The sequence below is a fragment of the Macrosteles quadrilineatus genome, unplaced genomic scaffold, assembly GCF_028750875.1.
Source record: "Macrosteles quadrilineatus isolate MER2022 unplaced genomic scaffold, UCM_ALF_1.0 Scaffold_3__2_contigs__length_128488019, whole genome shotgun sequence".
NCBI classification, from domain to species: Eukaryota; Metazoa; Arthropoda; class Insecta; order Hemiptera; family Cicadellidae; genus Macrosteles; species Macrosteles quadrilineatus.
In genome coordinates, this window is record NW_026542596.1 from 112,897,649 (window position 1) to 112,919,459 (window position 21,811).

General features: G+C 35.8%; 1 protein-coding gene across 1 annotated transcript; it reads right to left on the minus strand.

Moving 5' to 3' along the window:
* Positions 1-21,621, minus strand: LOC128989863 (uncharacterized). The gene is made up of 5 exons (XM_054411952.1): positions 21,526-21,621; positions 20,066-20,244; positions 2,838-3,009; positions 1,837-1,962; positions 1-305 (listed from the first exon to the last, which is right to left on the minus strand). The coding sequence occupies exons 2-5, from the start codon at positions 20,191-20,193 to the stop codon at positions 54-56; spliced, it is 678 nt and encodes a 225-aa protein (XP_054267927.1). The 5' UTR covers positions 20,194-20,244; positions 21,526-21,621; the 3' UTR covers positions 1-53.
* Positions 21,622-21,811: the final 190 nt, after the last annotated feature.

Genomic DNA, 21,811 nt, shown 5'->3' on the forward strand with positions numbered 1-21,811 from the left:
TTAGAAAAACTAGCAACAATTTAATAGAATCTATGTACAGTTTTGACATTATCTTAGATTTGCGACCTACTTTCTTCTAAATTTCTTCTGAACCTTTCTTCATTCTCATAAATTATACTCTGCATTTTGTAAAACGAGTCGGCTTCATAGTAAGTCAGCGTAGCAGCTGTGATTGCGTTTATCCCGATGATAATGGGCAACTTTGACTTCATCTTTCGAAGAAGGACTAACCACAGACTAAAAAACTGAGGTATGTTTTTCAATCCAGGTTTAGGTACATTGTACGTATTGTAGGCGTCAGCGTACTGAAAAATAAAACAGTTGGGTTATATTATTTAAACATAATTTATGAATAATTATAGTCAGAAGTATTTTTACTGTTATTGATATTTTCAACCATGAGCTTAAATACAAGATTGAGAGGTTATTTTGTCTGTTTAGATGACAAGTTTTAGCCCTTACCAGTATTATAATTTACGTCTGTTACAAAATTTGTTGATCATCCTCATAAGTTTTTTTATTCAATTAAAATAATTAGTAGCTATCTTGTTACTGATCATTGCTTAAAATAAAGCATTGTTTCATACCTGAAATCGTCAATTTTCTTTAAACACCCTTAACCCCACAGATATTAATCACAATGGCCAAAAAGACAGTGAAGGTGTCAATATCAATATGGACATTTTTGTAGTTATGAAAAATTTTATGAACTGTTGTTATCAAAAGAAAATGTTTGCATTGGGATGAAAAATTTTATGAATATCTTTCATTAATAACTTTATGTAGGCCTATATTTAAATACTTGCAGTGACTAATATTTAAAAGGAAGGAAGGTGAGAAGATTTTCTTACTGCTGATAGCCTTTATTGAATTCATCGTGAAAAATACTGGGTATTTCCTATAGTTTGGGCAGTTTAGGGGAACCAAACCAATTGTTAAAAGCTCATCTTTCTCATCATTTTAGTAAACTATGATATTATTCTTTTAATAGAAGTTAAATAGATGTCAAGAAAAGATAGAACGCAAAATAATATTTTTGGGATAGAGCAAGGAAGATCCCGAGCAGCGAGTAAAGTGCGAAGGTCTCAGGGCACAAGGGCACAAGGTCACCTCAGCGTGAGCGTCGAGCGTTGTAGTAAATGTTGGCAATAGGGTTAGAAGCATCAATGTTCGACTTGACCCTGGACACCACTTAAGAGAAACATTGAATTTTTTTCTGTATTTTACTCCTCTATAAAGTATGTATGTTCTTGTGCCTTCGATCAAAATCTTACTAACATTATAAATCTGAAAGTTTGTGTGTGTGTTTGTTGCTCAATCACGCATAAACTACTGGACGGATTGGGCTGAAATTTGGCATGATGATAGCTCACATTCCCGATTAACATTAAAGCATATTCTTATCTCAAAAATCCTTTCGGGCTCCGCCCCAGTGGCTCTGTAGTTCCCCATGTTAATCTTATGATTTTTCATATTTAAAAGGAATTAATGAATCTTAACAGCTGTTTCAATTAAACAAGTTGGTTCTGTTCTATGATGTTCAATAGCATAAAAGTTACAAGGATTACCAACAGGGTGCAGCACTATTATTTTTTTTCCAACCTAAAGGTGAGTGAGCGTAGCGAGCGAACTTCAACCAGGACGTGAATGAGCCATGCGAATACTTATGAAGTTAAACGGGGCAAAGCCCGCGGGTACAGCTAGTTAAGAATAATTTCACCTCTCAAAACCCTTTTCTTTCTTCTTTTATCAGCTGATGTTTATCATTAACAGCATTTAGAAAAAGCGAGTAATTTTTAAATAACACAATAAACCAGTATGTTGTTGATAACTTACAAAGAATGCAGCGACCGGAGTAGACAGCAGAGGAATGACAGCTCCTATTGCGACCTGTAAGGCAGCAGCTCGCGTCTGGACACACAATGGGCAACTTTCACCCAGGAGGATTTCGTTGGTGACCAACTGTCCAACATTTAAAGTGGTCTTAAATCACTTTTAGCCTTATGATGCAAGGGTGCCCACAGGACAATTTTATAGGGATGCAAATCGGTATATTGTTCCTAATAAGGATTTTTTGTTAGGATAACAGGCTTATCCGAATGGGAGAGAGTCCGAACTGGTACAGCATAGTGTAAAGTTTTTTGAATCCATCCAGTTTAGACTCTTTCCCATTCAGGTAAGCCCACTACTGCAAATTTTAAGAAAAACTTCATACTTTTTATGAACCGCATTGTTTGGTAACTTCACGAGGCCCGATAAATACAAAACTATATAGATAGTATACAAACCTATAGGTAGTTGAGATCGACTTTTCAAACTACAATATTGGAGGTACAGAGTACCATCTTTGACTATTAATGTTAATTTTAAGATAAGAATTATAAATATACCATGAATTTATGATTACACATAAAAATATTCACATTTAGAGAGCTAAATTGAATGCAATGAGCTACTAAAGCACAACAGTCAGTAGCCTTTTGATGGTTTGAAGCTGGACCCAGCAGTTTCCAATCATTGAGCTAATCCTAAATAAATAATTGATTAAACACCTGATCCTGACTCATCCTCGTCCTTCACTCATATTTGGGTCCCATCTCTAATGATAATGATAATGTTGGGATATTTAATATGGATGTAAGAAATAATATCATTCCTATTATTTAACAAAATAAATAACAATTACTTAAACTTAACATGTCTTTAACACATGTACATAGGGTATGATTCTTTAAGATTTTACCTTCCTGCGAATAGTTCAATGCTGAAATAAAATTTACAATCACAATGATTTTGCGGCAAATCAATTAAAAAATGATTAGGCCTATTCAACTTACATATTGATGAGATACGGCAGTGAGAACACTGGGTATAACCACTGTTGGCATAGCCATTGATATTCTGCCGTAGTTCTGGAGCTTTAGCTTATTTCTGAAGTATAGAACTACATTGAGGGAAGTTGCTGCATTAACACTCGCTAAAACACCAAGACCAATAGTAAATGGCCACCTGCAACAGTAGAAGAGATTAAAATTATGCCAAACTTGGATGCTTAGTTAAAACAGAAATAAGTGTTATTCATTTTTATGTGGGAGTTTCTAACCATAATTCAGAAAGCCACTGCCAAAAATTGCTACGGACTTTAGGTCAAATAAGATTAACAACATACTCAAATTAATTATAACAGAGAATACATAGCTGATCTATAAATCACTAACCAACCATCTTTGAAGGATGTGGAAAGGAGCTCTGAAGTCAAATCAGATGGTTTAAAGTAGGTAATGACATTATGCACACAACACACCAAGCAGTATTTTGATGGATATCGGACATAAAAATAGTAGTCAAACTGATTTGAGCTTGAGCTGTTTGCACGTCACATGTGCGCGCATAAGCATCCTATTGTGTGGGCCGCTTAAGCACCTGACATTGAAACTATAGTGATTTGACTTCTTTGGGATGACGTATGAAAAACTAACCTCCGTGGCTGTATAGGCTATAAAACAGACATAAAGATTAAACATACTCCCTTAGTAAATTAAAAGCTTGGATCCTTATGGAAGGGGCGATGTCTACTTGTACCGGCGTCTAGTTGTACCTGCTGCATTTTGGTGACAGGCGTCTAGTTGTACCCCGTCCAAAGCTGTAGAGACAACTTGACGATGGTGCGGACGTCTAGTTGTCTCTACGTCTAGTTGTCTCTACGTCTAGTTGTACCTCTTAAAAATCTACAGGTACAACTAGTCGGGAACGTCACCGTCTACTTGTACCTCATACGTCTGCGTCTACTTGTACCTACGACTACTTGTACCTACGACTACTTGTACCTACGACTACTTGTACCTACGACTAGTTGTACCTACGCCTACTTGTACCTACGTCTAGTTGTACCTGCGGCTAGTTGTATCTCCCCTTCAACTTGTCACCGGTTTAAGAGATTTATTTTATTTCTTTAAAAATCATACAATCTTACAACAATTTATTATAAACAACTTGCTACAAAAGCCAGGAAAATTTGGCTTGTCTGCAGTTCATTGAGAAACCCCTGTTCTTGACAACAACGTACTTGTGTCCCTTGGTCAGTCCTTATCCATATTACACTTTGGTTTTCCTTATTTCTTGTCAAGATCTGCTATCATTGTTTTTTCCACTTAAACTCTACTTCTTAGGTTTATACACAAAACTTTTATCATCTGACCACAAAACCCCGCCAAATTTCGATTTAAAAGACACAGCAGACATAGCTCAGCACGATAATTCACCAACTTCTATGACCACTGCTCAAGACGAACTGACATCTTGCATATCTGGCATTTACTTATACCTACGGGAGGGATGGGGGTGAGATGTATTTCCACGAAACGTCCCCGGCGCCGGGAATGCAGTGTATGGCACATGTTTCTTTTCCATCTACCTTTCAGTAAACTAAGACAATTGTAAAACTGGAACCTTACAGGGAGGGCTGGAACTGCACTCACGGTCAGTCCCTGGTCCTAATCCAACTACGGAACTGCACTCACGGTCACTTTGAGCCTTTCTGGAGGTACTGGAACTGCACTCACGGTCAGTTTTTAATTAGCCTATATCACATTGTGCAACACCATGATTGAATTGATTAAAACTTATTAAATTAGTTGAAATATATTGAAAAGTTTTGATTAAATTAATCTAAACGTCAAAAAATAAACTTACTACTGACATTGTAAAAAATACACATATATATGTGCACAGAAAATTCTAGCATGGTATTTACGATAACATGATAGGCTATATTCTTATTATGACGAAGCTTCTTTTGTAAAGGTTAGGTTAGGTTAGGTTAGGTTAGGTTATTTATTGTTGTATTTATTGGGACAGACACTAAAACGTGTATTAAATATAAGTATTGGATAAAGTAAGACAGAGGACGGAATAAACAGATGACTAAGGGGCTAGCGAAGCGTTCAGCCGTGATAGACCGATTTTTGACCGTGAGTGCAGTTCCATATGGCTACGTTTTCTGTGATATGGCTTAGGCGGACTACCCTTCTAACCCTTGTAAATTCCTTTGACCGTGAGTGCAGTTAGTTGTCAGCCAAATTACATATCCTTAACCATTAGAAATCTTACAAAGTGTTTCATTTAAATAATATTACTAAGGGCCTGGTTATAGTTAGTAACTGGTGTTGAAATATTAAAACATTGTGCATACTCCTAAGCCAAGCCGAGATCAAACATCACAATGAATTCTAGTTCTAAACATTGACAACACATATAAAAATAAGTCACATAATAAGGAAAAGTAATGTAAAGGTATATCTTAAAAAAATAAATTAGATTAAAAAAATAAATATAGCGTATTCCAAATACACATTAGTATATAGTATACACATTCACAATTCAACAAAGCTGGTTTGAAAACTAAATAGGCATATAATATTGCGCATAACCGAACCAGTCCCTAAAAAGCTCAAATACAAAACAAATTATTATAATATTTAAACAAACTCAGAATCAAATTATCCATGTCAGGTTAGCAATCCCAGTACAATATATATTTTGTACAAAAACAGTTTGTTATTAGTCTTTCTTTGCTTTTGTTGACGTTATTTTTAATAAACAATTTATATTACTCCAGAGGTTTAACTCTACTACTAAAGGCAGCAAACATGTTTGTGAATAAATATTGGTTTACTAAGGTAGCTTTGGTCTTGTGTTTGATGATAATGATGATAAAAAGGCTTCCCTGATTGAAAGATTGGAAATCGTCTTCGTCAAAAATGAAAAGGCAAATAAAGGTGTGTTGAGATAAGCTTAGTTCTTGGTCAAAACCGCTAAATTAGCATCCCTACGAAGTTATTATTTCTACGTTTATGCTCCTTTTGGAAAGGTTTAACAAAATTAGTGTAAAGTAAAAGCATACCATTGACCAAACGTATCGCTAGATTTGTTTCTGATCAACATAAAAACTACTATTAGCCTAGTGTAAGATTATGTGGTGGTATTCCTCCTAAAGGTGCGATTGATTTTAAATATTCTATCAAAAAGGGTTCTATTCAACGGCTGATTCCTAACTATTTTGCGACTGGTTAGGTTTCCATTACCCAGTTAAAAAACAATTAATTACTTTTCATCAGAATCTTCGACATGCATATTTTTGGTTGGTTTTAAGAAACGGAAACTACCTCTAGGTTTTACTGTTATATATGGATGCTTCCTTTACCACCGTACATGCTGGGCTATATTATTTTAACCTTTTTTGCAGTACCTGGTTAAAATCTCCTCTAAAAAATTATGTGTTTCCGCCCATTGGAACTTGTCATAGTACTTACTTGATGATTAATGAACAAATATATTGCCTGTCCTGAACGAACCTATTTCATCTTTATTCCCAGGGTGATTTCCAAGAGTGGCCATTGAGGTTTATCCCTTTATACAATAATTGATTAAACACCACAATAAATTAATCTAAAATTAAAATTGGTAAAATAAAATATAAAAAATTGAATAAATCTTGAACATATGTTTTGAAATTAAAACAAAGCAAAAGTTTTCCATTAAATCCTGAATCGTTTATTTTTTAGTCAATGTGGTTATTTCATGTTAAACATTCCCTCAACACAAAAATAACCTTCAAGTTATAAGAAAAAACTTCATTATTTTTTCAGCTATTCTAAGTTAAATTCCTTTGATTTGAGCCATCTCCGATGATTCTACTACTTATCACGTGTTTAACTAATTTACAAAAAAATACACAAGTTTGTAAATTGCACAGTTAAATAATGATTTCAACATTGTAAGACTAACTAAAAAGTCTGAATTATTATAAGTAAGGTTATTCGTGGTTTTATATTGTGTAAGGCTACATACGCAGTCTTCGCTAAATTCCAGCTGTACGCAAATTTCGCTGTACGCAAACTTCGCGACACCACTTGGTAGAGGTGTCCAAAGAAAGGTATGTATTGGTCTGTAGATGAGTTATCAAAAGAAAAACTAAGCAAAATCCCTTAGGACTCTGCCCTAGAAGCCTTTAAAGATCCCTCCACAGAGTTGTTTACATTTTGGCCATGTGAATCATACTTTTTAATGAAACAGCTGTTTATTTTTAAATTGTATTTCAAACAACGAGAAATTATTTTATTATGTATTATTATGTATTATTATTATTATTATTATTATTATTATTATTATTATTATTATTATTATTATTATTGTTATTATTATTGTTATTATTATTTTATACGATATAATGTTATTTTCTTATTTTAAAATTGTTTTTCTTATTTTTCAGCCATGTTTTGCAATGTAACATTCCATTATGAAATCAGTGCAAAATCCTTTTATCACAGCAATTCATAAATTATTTCTTATTGAACTATCTTATATCTATTGTACTGGATGGTGTCTGCCTTTTTCACCACTTTTGCCTACATTTTATCATATTATTCTACACATATCAAATATTTATGTACAAATATCTGCTCTTATCGTGTCCAATAAAATCCAAACATAGAAACATTGCCTAAAATGGCACCTATCTTGACAAATTATTTGCACCTTCCTATATTACGAACTTTGGCGCACTGGGTTGGTAACATTATTGAAAATAACACGACATGTTGGCTGTAAGATATGGTACAGAGAGAAAATACTATTTATGCAGCTACTGTCATGACAGAAAGGTCATATTCCATTTAAACTAGATCACATAATCCTTTATAAAATACGTTGATTAACAATATTTAAACGTCAATGTATACGCAACAGCCAATTTACAGTATTTTTTGTTTTTGGAAATGTCCCATTGCTATGTCATTTGCATTATTTGCTGCCAATAAAGTCAAAAGGCCGTATGAACTAGGAGGCCCCTAACAGTTCAAGAATAAAATCCAACTTCACTTCAAGTATTACACTACACCTAACATTCCGTAGAGAGATTATATTGACAACTTTATGTTATTGATAAGGCTGAGACAACTAACTGACATCCCCCATGTCAAGAAATTCCAGCTTCAACAGTAACCTCAAAATAAATTTCTCAAAAGTAAGCTAGAGGGTGCATTCGTTGGCACAGAAGTAAGATATGAACTGACGCGACGTGACGAAGGAAAAATCAAACTTCAAACGGATCAAACTTGTAACGGATATACCTCCCTTTGAATATGTCTTCCCAAAAAAAGTTTTCTTTTCAAATAAAATCATATTACACTGATGAAATCACGGAAGTGTTAAACTACAAAAGATCCACCAATACGATTTTAATATTATTTAAAGGTTCTTCAAAAGGAAGAGATACCAGATGACATACTAATAATAACTCCGATGACGTACGGTAAGGGGAATATTTTATTCATTGAATGATCAACCGAATTTGGCAACTAACGCAATTAATATCAATATTTTTTTTACACTTATTATTCTTTAAACAATACTTAATGCTCAAAATATGTAGCCTATATTTTATCCAATTTAACGCAGTTAGGTGAATTAACGTAATCCTTGAAAGTAACCGTCGATTTCGACAAGTTTCACCTAGTTCCTATTAAATAGTATTAGTTAATATATCGATGTTCACATGACCGGATGAGTCATCAGCTCTATCCCTAGTCCGTCGGTCATTATCCCTCGAGGCACCGGCCGATGGACCAGGGAACAGCTATGATTTACACTATCACCCTCTACTACGACATTTTTTTTAGGTAAACATTCCAACGCTCATGATAACATCGAACACTCATGCATATTTGTATATAGGCCTAGCCAGTCCAAAACCTGAATACACTGTAGGTATGAATCAGACCGCTTATATCATAAACAACTAAATATTAAGGCTAGTTTCCTAACCAGAGAACACACAAGAATGGCACTTTACAAGACTTTTTATACCAAGCCTTCATAAACTAAGAGATATTTCATAAGTTACGTTGCCTGTGTAGATTTAGACTTAAAATCAGTATAAAATCAGTAATGGATTGAAAATCTAAGTGTTATTTACGTTTTGTTTGCACTATAATGTAGTGTACCTGTTTCTCGAAATCGACTAATTTTTAAGCTATGTGTATTACCAGGAATTATTTCAAAACTAATAAATAAATAACGTCTTTGTTGGGCAGCGTACATCAGATTATAGATCTGTTTTACATTAAAACTGTTGTCATTCAAGGAGTTTAAAATACTCAACTAAAAGCTTATTCTTTGTTTGAAGTTCATTGTTGGTGATGGTGAGTTAATGTTGTTCAAAGGTTTATTGCGGACATTTTCCATCACGAATGTAAAAAAACAATACACAACGTTTCGGGATCTGTTTCCTCGAATTCATTCTGTTTCCTCGAGTTCTCCTCAAAATTCGCACGTTATGTTAACTCGTAGTAAAACTCGTAATATGAATAAACATAATTAACACCCATCTTGCGGCATCGTACATCGCTCCGCCATTTTGTTGGTTTTACTTTTCCAGGGACCGGAAGCCATTTCTGTTGTCTCCGTGTTTCCGATTGGTCAGCCATGTTGGTTCAGTCTCATTGGTGGAGTCATAGCGTACGGTGTTGTTAGTGTTCCATTGTGTGAGTTTTTTGTACGTAAACCTTTTATAGATTATAGTGTTTTGTGATTTGTTATTAATTGCATGTTGTATCATGACTTGACTGCTATACAGTGCATATTTTTTGACTACTACCCTCGGTAGTGTATTCCAACTTAGGTTGGGCGTTTGTGTATTGTTAGTTGTAATGTGTTAGTTAAGTTTTTTCACCTGAAGACGGGATCAGATTCCAGATCCCGAAACGTTGTGTATTGTTTTTTTACATTCGTGATGGAAAATGTCCGCAATAAACCTTTGAACAACATTAACTCACCATCACCAACAATGAACTTCAAACAAAGAATTGATTCTCGGTACGGACCCGGAGTAAGTAATCAAATAAGTGAATTGGAACAAATGCATTTAAAATTGGCTAATCACACAAACCATTTGACCTTTCTTGTGAAATGCAAACGTGAAAATTTGATACCTAAAGGTTTTTACCTAAAGCCTCCTTACAAAAGTTTCAAAGCCAGCAAAATAATGTCTTTAGCTTCTAAATCTCTAATCAATGAAAGAATTGAACACCACCGTTTAGAAAAAAGACTTCTGAAAAGCTCTATTGAGAACAAAAAAGCTGAATTGGCACTAATAATAGGTTCTGATTTTCAAAACATTTTTCAAAGCATACAAAATAGGTTCAACAAAGAATCGGAAAATGTGAAGGCTAGGCAAAAGGCTAAACTACAACATCTCAGACCTCCCGATAACATTGATAGGAATACTCAAATTTCACAGTGTGATGATGCAAAAAACCAAGTTGTGAATCTGTCTTCTAAAGTTCTAAACCCAGTTGAGATTTCTGTTTTGAGCAGAGGGCTAAATTTTTCCGTTGTGCCTAAATCAGTTAAAACGCTGGATTTTGTGACAGGGATTGAGTCTGCTGTTTCTCAGTTACCTGAGTCTCAGGGGGATCAGTTCCGTTGTGAAGCTAGTATTTTACTAAAGAAAATTCCTACTCCTAAACCTAATCTTAGTAAAGAGGAAACCAAAGCAGTATCAGTCCTTGGGAAAGACGGTACTGTAAAGATTTTGCCCGCGGATAAAGGGAATGCCACGGTAGTTCTTGATACTGTGACATACGAAGAAAAAATGTTAGAAACTTTGCAATCTGGCCAATACACCCAATTGAAAAAAGACCCCACAGAAACTTTCGAGCGTAAAATCGCTAGTACTCTAAGAAAACACAAAAAGTTTTTTAGCGACAAACAAAGGACTCGGTTGACACCACACCATTCCAAAATTCCACACATGTACGGGTTACCTAAGATCCACAAACCTAACGTTCCTCTGAGACCAATAGTTAGCTCCCGTGATTCTGCTTGTAGGGAATTGTCTAAAGTCCTTCTGGACATTTTAAAGCCTTTAGTAGGAAACACTGATTCGTTTATCAAAAACTCCAAAGATTTTGTAGAAAAGTCTAAATCTATCGTACTGGCTGATACTGACAAGCTGGTCAGCTTCGATGTTGAAAGTCTGTTTACGAATGTCCCCGTTTCGGAAACCCTAAAAATAATTGAGACCCGTCTCACAAACGACGATACTTTAGCAAACAGAACTAAACTCCCTGTTAACGTCATAATGGAACTTTTGGAGTTGTGTACTCAATGTAACTATTTCCAATTAGAGGGTAAATTATACCGTCAAGTTGAGGGTATGGCCATGGGGTCACCATTGTCACCTATCTTTGCCAACATCTTTATGGAGGAGTTTGAGCAAAAAGCTTTGGCTTCAGCTCGGCTCAAACCGAGGATATGGTGGAGATATGTCGATGACACTTTCGTGGTTTTCCCTCATGGAGATGATAAATTGAATGAGTTTTTAGAGCATCTTAATAGCGTTTCATCCTCCATAAAACTAACCATGGAGGTGGAATCACAAAACAAACTCCCCTTTTTGGACGTGTGCGTAGAAAAGCATTTGAACAGTCTTAGAACATCTGTTTACAGAAAAAAGACACACACAGGGCAGTATCTAAACTTTCAATCAAACCACCAAATTTCTGTCAAGGAGGGGGTTGCTTACTCTCTGTTTGACAGGGCTAAGAGCATTTGCTCCAATCAGGATGAGTTAAAGGATGAAATTAAGAAAGTAGAACAGGATTTGGCTAGTAACGGATACCCTCGATCCATTATAAACAAATGCAAGAAAGATAGGGCTACGCGTGAACCTTTACAAAATCGCAAGGAAAAACTCGTCCACATGTCAATCCCGTATGTGTCAGGACTGTCGGAAAAAATCAGAAGGGTTGCTAGGAAATTTAATGTGCAAACAGCATTTAGGACACAAAACACACTTAGGCAGAGTCTCGTCAAAACAAAACCCAAAAATGACACTCAGGATACTAAAAACTGTGTTTACAGAATAAATTGCAATGATTGTTCCAGGCCTTACTATGGCGAGACAAAAAGACCGTTGAACATTAGAATCAAAGAACACAGAGAAAACACCAAAAAAGGTTTAGTGGAAAAATCTAAGATCGCTCATCATTGCTGGTCCGAAAATCATCGTATGAATTTTGAAGAGGCAAAAATTGTCCATAAGGAACCTCATTTTTTCAAACGTAAACTCATTGAAGCCTCATACATTAAATTAGCAGACCAACCAATCAGTCAGTCATCGGTTGAAATAAGGCCACTTTGGCTACCCATTTTGAACAAGGAACTAAAGGATAGGGAACTTAATTGTTCAATAAATAGGGAAATAACGAGTTCTCCTCAAAATTCGCACGTTATGTTAACTCGTAGTAAAACTCGTAATATGAATAAACATAATTAACACCCATCTTGCGGCATCGTACATCGCTCCGCCATTTTGTTGGTTTTACTTTTCCAGGGACCGGAAGCCATTTCTGTTGTCTCCGTGTTTCCGATTGGTCAGCCATGTTGGTTCAGTCTCATTGGTGGAGTCATAGCGTACGGTGTTGTTAGTGTTCCATTGTGTGAGTTTTTTGTACGTAAACCTTTTATAGATTATAGTGTTTTGTGATTTGTTATTAATTGCATGTTGTATCATGACTTGACTGCTATACAGTGCATATTTTTTGACTACTACCCTCGGTAGTGTATTCCAACTTAGGTTGGGCGTTTGTGTATTGTTAGTTGTAATGTGTTAGTTAAGTTTTTTCACCTGAAGACGGGATCAGATTCCAGATCCCGAAACGTTGTGTATTGTTTTTTTACATTCGTGATGGAAAATGTCCGCAATAAACCTTTGAACAACATAAAAGCTTATGTTATTAATAAAAAAATCACACTGTTCATAACAGTTTGATATAATCAACATTTTTTTGAAAATGTTTAATACTGTGAGTGAAAGAGTTTTTTTTTAGCAACTACCACAGTACTACGTAAAATCAAAACAATATTTAGGTTGATTGGAGGCCAATCACTTTCTCGCAACTACGCGATAGAGGGCTGACCCAACACCCCAATAACTGGAATGGATTGTTGTGAAAGGAAACTCTAAGAATTTGCAAATGAAGTCCATTCTGAGTAACGTGTGGGGATTAACGGGACATTCTGTACGCTGTTTACAAAATATTTCCTTTGCCTTTCCAAGTACTGAATCTATAAGGTTTTGCTTATATTAAACAATAAGTCAAATACGTTGTAGCAGATGTCTTTAGCTGCATTTTACAACAGGTATTTCGTTCACCTTTCTCAGAAATAGCTGTTCATGGCGTGTTCCTGAATCAACAATAAGGTATATTGTGTTATTGTCCTAATAAACACGAGAGACATTCGCCTATCTTTATGGTCGTATTATATAAATAACATTGAACTGATTAATTTAACAAATGATCATTGTTAATTTATTGTAACAATTAGGCTATTTATGTACTGTACATTTATGTTTTATGTTTTACATTTATGTTTTATATGTTTGTTTTGTGCTGTATTCAATCAATGTCCTGACTAATCAATACACAACCTAAACTATATTAAATAGAGATTTGATCATATTGTCATAGCATCTCTTTATAAGAAATCTGTCCGGAGTATGTGCAATTTTGGTTTATTAAACTTATTGGTAAATTGGTGTAAGATTGTTTTAGGTTTATTCGTAATCCGGACGCATACGAAGTTGAAGCTTTTGCTTTGGTATTAACAGTCAAGTAAAATAAATAAATAATTAAAATAAATAAATAATTAAATAATCTTATAAATTTAAGAAAATGGGTTATTTGTTTGGCTCTGCTACCCGACCATTTTTATTATTGAGGTCTCAAATTAAAGGTATGCACGCACAGATTTGCCATCAAGCATCGGCGTATATTTTTCTATTATCTCACTCGGCTTATACGTAATCGAAATTGCTCCCCATGTTTTTCTTATGGGAGTTAAATTTGGTTTTCATGATTTTCTTCGTTAGGCTAAACAAATCATGTTAACAATTTAATTTTTGAGTTGTTCTAATTCTTATAACGTAGTTTTCTAAAGTTATCTGTTGTGGCTGCCTAGAAATAATCGGACGTTTGTTTCTCCTTTGAAAATGTATTGATAATTATAGTAGTGGTAGTTAATTATGTTACAAGACTATGACAAATTGCCAATTATTGAGTCAACTTGGTCCCCACGCACAGGCTTCGCATATGTAGGCCCTGTCGATTTTCAGAAATTACGTTCATTCTGTATCTATTATTCTTTTGTTATGAATTGCTTTTGATTTTATTTATTTGATTTAATTTTACCATGGTATTTTTCCGGACAAACTCCATTAAACATATAGCACGGGTCGAGGTTAATTTAACAACTTAAAACTAATTCATTCAACAATAGTTTACCTGAAAACTATTTTACTAATATTTGTTTAAAGTTTTACAGAATACACTTACACATGATGCTATTGTATGTTTTTATTTATACATGATATAGGTACTTACAACAAAACTTGTGAATTTTTGTGTTTATTTATACATTTATTGTATGGCAACAACGTAAACTTAAAGATAGGAGCGAGTGTATGCAATTCCAAGATAGAGATTAGTATTCACCGATCCTACGATAGTTTAAGAGTATATTTCGTACGTAGGGCCGAAAATGACTTTTTTTCAGCTCGGGATCATTTTTAAGTTCGAGACGAAGATGAAATCGGTCCGTGGTACGATTGCTGTTTTTCACCAAACTATACAAAACTGAGAAAATATATCAATAATGTAGGCAAGCATGTTTCTTTACAACCTTTTTATCAGCTCGTGAACATCACACAGAAAATATCTGCATATCGGTGGAAATGTATTTTCCTGTCGATCTACAGAATGCCTTTATAAATTAAAATAGGCTAAAAAGTGTTGTAAATGGACATAAATTGTGTAGAATGATAAAGAGAAAGGTGCTTTTAGGTACAAGTTTTACTCAATACAAAACCACAACATAGCTTTACACAAAACACATCTGGTATCCATGACAACTAATTTGTACACAGAACACATGTGATACCAAAATGAACTATTCACACAAATCATATTTCAACACCCTCCTTATTTGTGGAATCCCTGGAACTTAATGCAGTCTCTGAATTTTTCTCTGTCAAGCGCCTTTGTTGGAGAATAGGTAAAAATGTTTCATCATAATCTATTCCCCTCCTTTGGTCGAATCCTTTGACAATGTTCCCCTCCTTTGGTCGAATCCTTTGACAAGTCACCTGGCCCTTCTCATTTTCCTTTGATTTGAAAACCCATTTACAGTTTAAAGGTTTCCTCAAGGCTGGGGGTTCGACCAATTCCCAAGTCTTATTTTCGATTTGAGACTTAAACTCTCGGTCCATAGCATTCTTCCAAGAGTCTTTGAACTCACTATTCAATGCTTCTTCGCGAGATATTGGATCGGATAGCTCGCCAGAGAAATAAGTAACATAATCGTTCAACGCAGCTGGGAGGTTTCTGACGCGCTGCGGTCGAGTTGTTGTGTCCGGAATAATGTTCATGTCAGTAACATCGTCGTTACTTTGGTTTACATCGGTATTGGACACATCAGGACCGGTTTGTGTCTGACCACTAGTACTGTCCTGACTATCAGACAAACTTCCTGTTGGTTCGGGAAACACATAAAAATCTAAGTCTTTATTCACAATTTTCAATAAAGAACTTCCCCATTGATTTTCAGAAAAAGTAACATCTCTAGATATGAAAGTAATTTTCTTCTGAGGATCATACAATCTGTACCCTTTACTAAACTGACAATAACCAACAAATATACAAGGAGTAGATCGTGGACTAAGTTTTTTACGTTTCTCGGCAGGAATGTGAGCAAATGCCTTACAACCAAAAATTCTGAGATGTTGTAGAGTAAGCTTCTCACCTGACCACACTTGTATTGGAGTTGGTTCCACGGACCTGCATGGTGATCTGTTCAGAAGGTAAGCAGCAGTAACTTATTTACAGCTTCAGCCCAAAAACTAGATGGAAGCCCAGACTCTATCAGCAAACATCTTGCTCGTTCTAGGAGGGAACGGTTGAGACGCTCTGCCTTTCCGTTTTGCTGAGGTGTGTAAGGACATGTAGTTTGATGCACAATACCTGATGACTTAAAAAACTCAGTTAAGTTTCGATTACAGTACTCCGTACCATTATCTGTAAGCAACACTTTTATCTTCTTGTCAGTTTGTTTTTCAGCATACTCTTTGAACGTTTTAAAGTGACCATTGACTTCGTCCTTTGATTTTAAAAAATAAACAAAACACATGTGACTGTAGTCATCTAAAAAGGTCAAAATATACCTAGACCCACCAAGACTATTCACTTCCATAGGACCTACCAAGTCAGAATGCACTAGCTCCAGATAATGACTGCTTTTAGACTCACTCTTAGGAAAAGGTAAACGATGGCTTTTTCCTAACATACAGATATCACAAACAGTTTCTGGCTTACTACCAGAAATTTTGATATCGTCAGCTAAGCCATTAATTAATCTTGTAAGGCTATCGAAATTCAAATGTCCCATACGCTGATGCCAGAGCGTTAAGCCACTGCTTTGCATGGATAATGCAGATGTGTTCATAGGCATATCCAACTTAAACAGATTGTTTATTAAACTAGCAGAAGCAATGAGCTGTCCTGTTGAATTGAAAACTTTGGCTCCATCACTATTGAAAACCACAGAGTTTCCTTTATTTACAATTTGACTCACTGATAAAAGATTAACTTTTAAGTTAGGCACATAATGTACATTACTTACATTTGCTTCCGAGACCTTACCAGAAATACATATTGGAAGCTCCAAATCACCGACGGTATCAGTCACCATTGTCTCATTATTCGCTGTGGTGATCGTTAGTGCTTGGCCTTTTCTTGCGTTCAGAAGCATGTTAACGTCAACACATAAATGACAAGATGCACCGCTGTCTAAAAAGAACTCATTACTAACGCCCGATTGCATTGAAAATGCAGCAAAAAGTGACGTATTAGATTTGCCAGAGTTTACGTTATTTTTGCTCACTACTCTTGTAGATGTACAGTTCTTTGAGATGTGACCGTAAACATTGCATTTATAACATCTCGGACCTTTCTTCACATTTTTGTCCGAACTACTTATGTTTCTGTTCTTTTGATAGACTTTGTTAACTGTCCCTCTTGAACTGGAACCATACAGTGCAGAATCAGTTCCTGCATAAGTCATATCACGTTGTACTGGAGACACATCTTGCAATAACTTCGTTTTTTATCGCATCCGCCGTGACTTTATTGCCGGAAGATTCAATTCCCATTATCATTGGTTCATACCGGATGGGTAAACCAGCTAGTAAGATTGTTCCAACCCATTCATCGGTTACCTGCAGACCCACATTTGTAAGCTTGTGAGCAGTTGTGACTATGCGGTTCACGTATTCCTCAACAGAACTACAATCTTCCAGCTTTGTAGTTATTAGAATACGGAGAAGTCCAACTCTCCTGCTTAATCCATCATCTTGAAAAGCCTTCGTTAAATTGTCCCAAGCTGCCGTTGCGGTGGTTGTGTTTTGAATATGTACATAATTCACCGGATCAACCAATAAGATCAGCTTTGACCGACATTTAGTGTCCTTTTTCTTATCCTGTTCTACACCAGATACACAGTCCCACAGATCCAAATCTTCTAGGTAAGCTTGTACTGCAAACTTCCATGTGTCAAAATTCTCACGACCTTTAAGCCTTTCAATTGGTAATGAATTTTGAGTCATATTGTTGTTACAAACTTATGAAGTTGGTATTCTTTAAATGAAGCACTGAATAAAATATCCTGGGCCCATAACCTGTTGTAAATGGACTTAAATTATGTAGAATGATAAAGAGAAAGGTGCTTTTAGGTACAAGTTTTACTCAATACAAAACCACAACATAGCTTTACACAAAACACATCTGGTATCCATGACAACTAATTTGTACACAGAACACATGTGATACCAAAATGAACTATTCACACAAATCATATTTCAACAAAAAGACATAAAAAAAGAATTACAAATGTTTAAAACTAACATGGGTTTAACGGGTTGCTATGCTGGTGACGAAATAACAACTAATTATGAAAATAAAATCAAAACAAATGGAACATATTCCAATCACATTTATTATTTACAGTGTATGTTAAATGGAGAAGTATGTGTAGTACATTGCATAGTTTTTGTCGAGTTTTCAACCGCTGGACCTCAACTTCATTGTACACTTCATTGTTCATTGATCACTGGGAAATCCGGGGAAATCCATTGTAAACTATAAGATATGCACACTAATCAATGCAAATACTTTAAGGTTATGTGAAAAAATATTTAAATGAATCAGCAAAAATAGTAATACATAATTGCTGGGCAGCGGTCTATTGCAATTCATTAGGGATATACTGCTTGTATATTTAATGATATAAATAAATGTTTTAATTAAATAAGAGATTTTCGGTACTAGGGCTGGGAAATTTTAATCACAACTATAGCTGCCATTTCGACCCTGGACAGCAATGCGTAGCTTTCAGCCTCCAATTAACGTCTGTAAAACTACTAAAACAACGTATTGCGGTGAAAAATATTTGCCAATCATACTCAATCGACTCGAAACACTGCAGTTCCTGATTTAATTAAGGGTATTATTAAAAAGTACTCGTGCAGTAATCAATTAAACAGGGTAACGAATTGAAGGATAGATACAACTAGACTATAAGGACGCAAAATACGCGTAGGTACAACTAGACGTAGGGACTACTAGACGGAGGGACCACTAGTCGTAGAGACTACTAGTCGTAGGGACTACTAGTCGTAGGGACAACTGGTCGCATCCGTACAAGCTAGGTGATACTACTTGTCGGTGGGATACACGTCTAGTTGTACCTACGTCTACTTGTACCTACGTCTAGTTGTACCTCCTAAAAATCTGCAGGTACAACTAGTCGGGTGAGCCACCGTCTACTTGTCCCTCCGTCTAGTTGTACCTACGACTAGTTGTCCCTAGGCCTCGAGGTACAAGTAGACGGAGGGACAACGAGACGGAGGGACAACGAGACGCGGTCCCTTATGGAACAGCTGAAGACAATTTGAATATTGGCTCTATCCGTTTTGTTTTATTTAAATCCACCATTAGAGCCATCTCCACAAAGATTTTACTCAGACAGATGGACTCCTCATGAGTTGCACACCAGACCTATCTGAGGTGAGTTTAGGGCCTGAGCTGAGAAACTTAGGCCTGGCGCACACGGTCGATTTTTCGATCGGCCGATTAAAAAATCGGCCAAAAATAAATCGCCCTTGACTTATGTCTAGGCGCACACGTGGCGATTTATTAGTCGAGAAATTGATTTTTTTCGGTGCGTTTAAGCCATCCTAAAATGGACTTTGTTGAATTAACCTGTGTTTGTGCTCTTCTAATTAGATCAAAGAAAAAAAGAAGAAAACTTAAATATTGGGTTCATCCGATATCAAGTCGGATACTTTTAAATCGACAGTTTTATAAACTGTCAACAGCAGTAAAAAGTTCTTTAATTACTAAAGAATGTCTGTTGAAAGTTTCAGTTTTTATTATAACAACTGTGGACTTTTTAGCAAAGAAAACAACACAACTCACACTGAAGTTCACTGACTCCTGTGCAGAACAACAAGCGACTGGCCGATTTTTTAGTCGACCGTGTGCGCGGACTGATAACAATCTGTATGTTAGAGATTTTTGGGCGACAATCGCCTTGCCTACGAATCTGTGACAAAACCCAGATTTTAAAATCGGCGCAATTCTCGATCGCCTGTGTGCGCGCTTCCATTCAATTACATGATGCACAGATCAGCCGATGAAATAGTCGCCTCAAAATAATCGCTCGTGTGCGCCTAGCCTTAGTCTAACTGAGCCTTAAACTGCTAAGCTAGTGATCAAAACTGACGGTCTACCCAGTAGCAACACTGGTTAAAAAAGCCAAATCACAATAATTTTCAACTTGGTTCGTAGAGCTTGTCAGGTATAGCTTTCAGCCGTTTTGTTTCAGTTGACTACAAGTAAGGGTTTCATTGCCTTTCTATGTAGCCTTTGGGGCCAAATACAACTTAACTTACGTATCAGTTTTTGATTTCCAATTTGATATTATATCCCACTGCATTCTTAAGGCCTCCCCTTTTGTCAGGATAACTGCATCTTTTGGAATATCTGTTCGTTTTGCTTTGTTGATAAATACATTTATCATTTTCACCAAATCTTTTAACCGCACTCTTCACCAAATTAAAGTATCTTCTATCTGCAAACACATATAATGTTAAAATACTTTTTAGTTAACAAAATTTTCTAGGTCCCAGAGGAGGTTGAATTAGGCTAGCAACTAAACAAAAATTATGTTTTATGAGTAAATGTACTGGTAACTTCAGTTATTACTGTATAAACTTACAATAGGCCTACTTTAATCATTGACACTTCAATAGCAACTAGGCCCTACCAGTAGTTACAAGTAGAATAGAAAAAATATAATAATATTAAACTGAGGCCTGCCTATACTGAACACAAGTTGTGTTGTCTATACACAAGTTTAGATATATAGGTATAGTTATTCATCCAAAAATATATCTTAAGTTCTCTGCGAAATGTACCCCAAAAATCAAGACTACTTAGACTGGTTTCAACCACGATTACTAGAAAAATACCGGTATGGATCATAAACATAAACAAATGACGTTTTTGGCCCGAAAATAAACATTATTTAACATTGCTTAAATGGAACTGACAAAACATATGTTCGATGCTATTAGTATAGGATTCGGGGCAACAACGTCATTTGTTTATGTTTATGATCCATACCGGTATTTTTCTAGTATTTGTGGTTTCAACTAACCAAATAGGCGTAAAATAAACTTTTATGGCAAAATCCAACGAGGGAAAGGCTAGTAAAGGATAAAAAATTTGATGCAATTAATGGGACTGACAAGATTTAATACGCAGAGGATACATGTCGGGTAACCGGACAAGGATTAGGCGTCCGGCAGTAACATCACCGGGTTGTGGGGGCCCAGAAAACTTTTGTGGAACACCTTTACCGCAACAATACGAAGTGCAGCCAGCGGTGTTTGTGGTGTAGAAGATAGAGTACTCGGCTGATGTCCAAGAGGTAGGCTACCTAAAGAGATTGAATCCCACCGGTAACACTAACTTTTTGTCAAAGTAACTTAACGGTTCTAACTGTACTTTAGGGTTAGGTTATTTATATAAATATGGCCCCTGAATTTGCGACCAGTAGCCGGGACCCCTTCACTCGTCACGCATAAATCATAACCCGGTAAAGTCACTGCAGGACGCCTAATAACTGCCACGTCCGGTATCATCTGCGGATATAATAAGCCAAGATTATGATGAAGATATGAAGTGTTACCGGCCTGGGCCTAATGTTAGCCTCCTACTTAATTTGATAGAAGTAGAAGGTTCGGTGCTGATTGTGACATTTCGTAGTTAATTGTAATGCAAAACAGTACGATTCACAGTTTTCGGTTTAAACTACTTAATTTAACTTATTAGTAAACTTTATACTTACATAGACTAAAAACTAAGAAAATTATCTACAATAATACTTGGTTCCTTTTTATTATAATTCTAAACATCAAAACAGATCCCCAAAGCAGCAGCAGAAGACCAGAAGTGCAGTGCAGAGCAGAAGCAGAACAGGAGAACGGACAACGGTGAACTAAGAGAGAGGTAGAAAAGAAATGCCCTACTACAGGAGAAAAAACATCAGCATTGGTCACCTATAATTTGTATTTTTATAGATGTGTCAGTTAGCACGATAACTCAAGCAAAAAAGGTTCAATTTTGATGAAATT

Coding starts and splice junctions, on each gene's coding strand:
- LOC128989863 (XM_054411952.1), bottom strand. CDS start 20,193: ATGATAAATGTATTTATCAACAAAGCAAAACGAACAGATATTCCAAAA. Junction 1,963..2,837: donor CTGCCGTATCTCATCAATAT/GTAAGTTGAATA, acceptor AATGTTGGACAG/TTGGTCACCAACGAAATCCT. Junction 306..1,836: donor CTCCGGTCGCTGCATTCTTT/GTAAGTTATCAA, acceptor TTTATTTTTCAG/TACGCTGACGCCTACAATAC.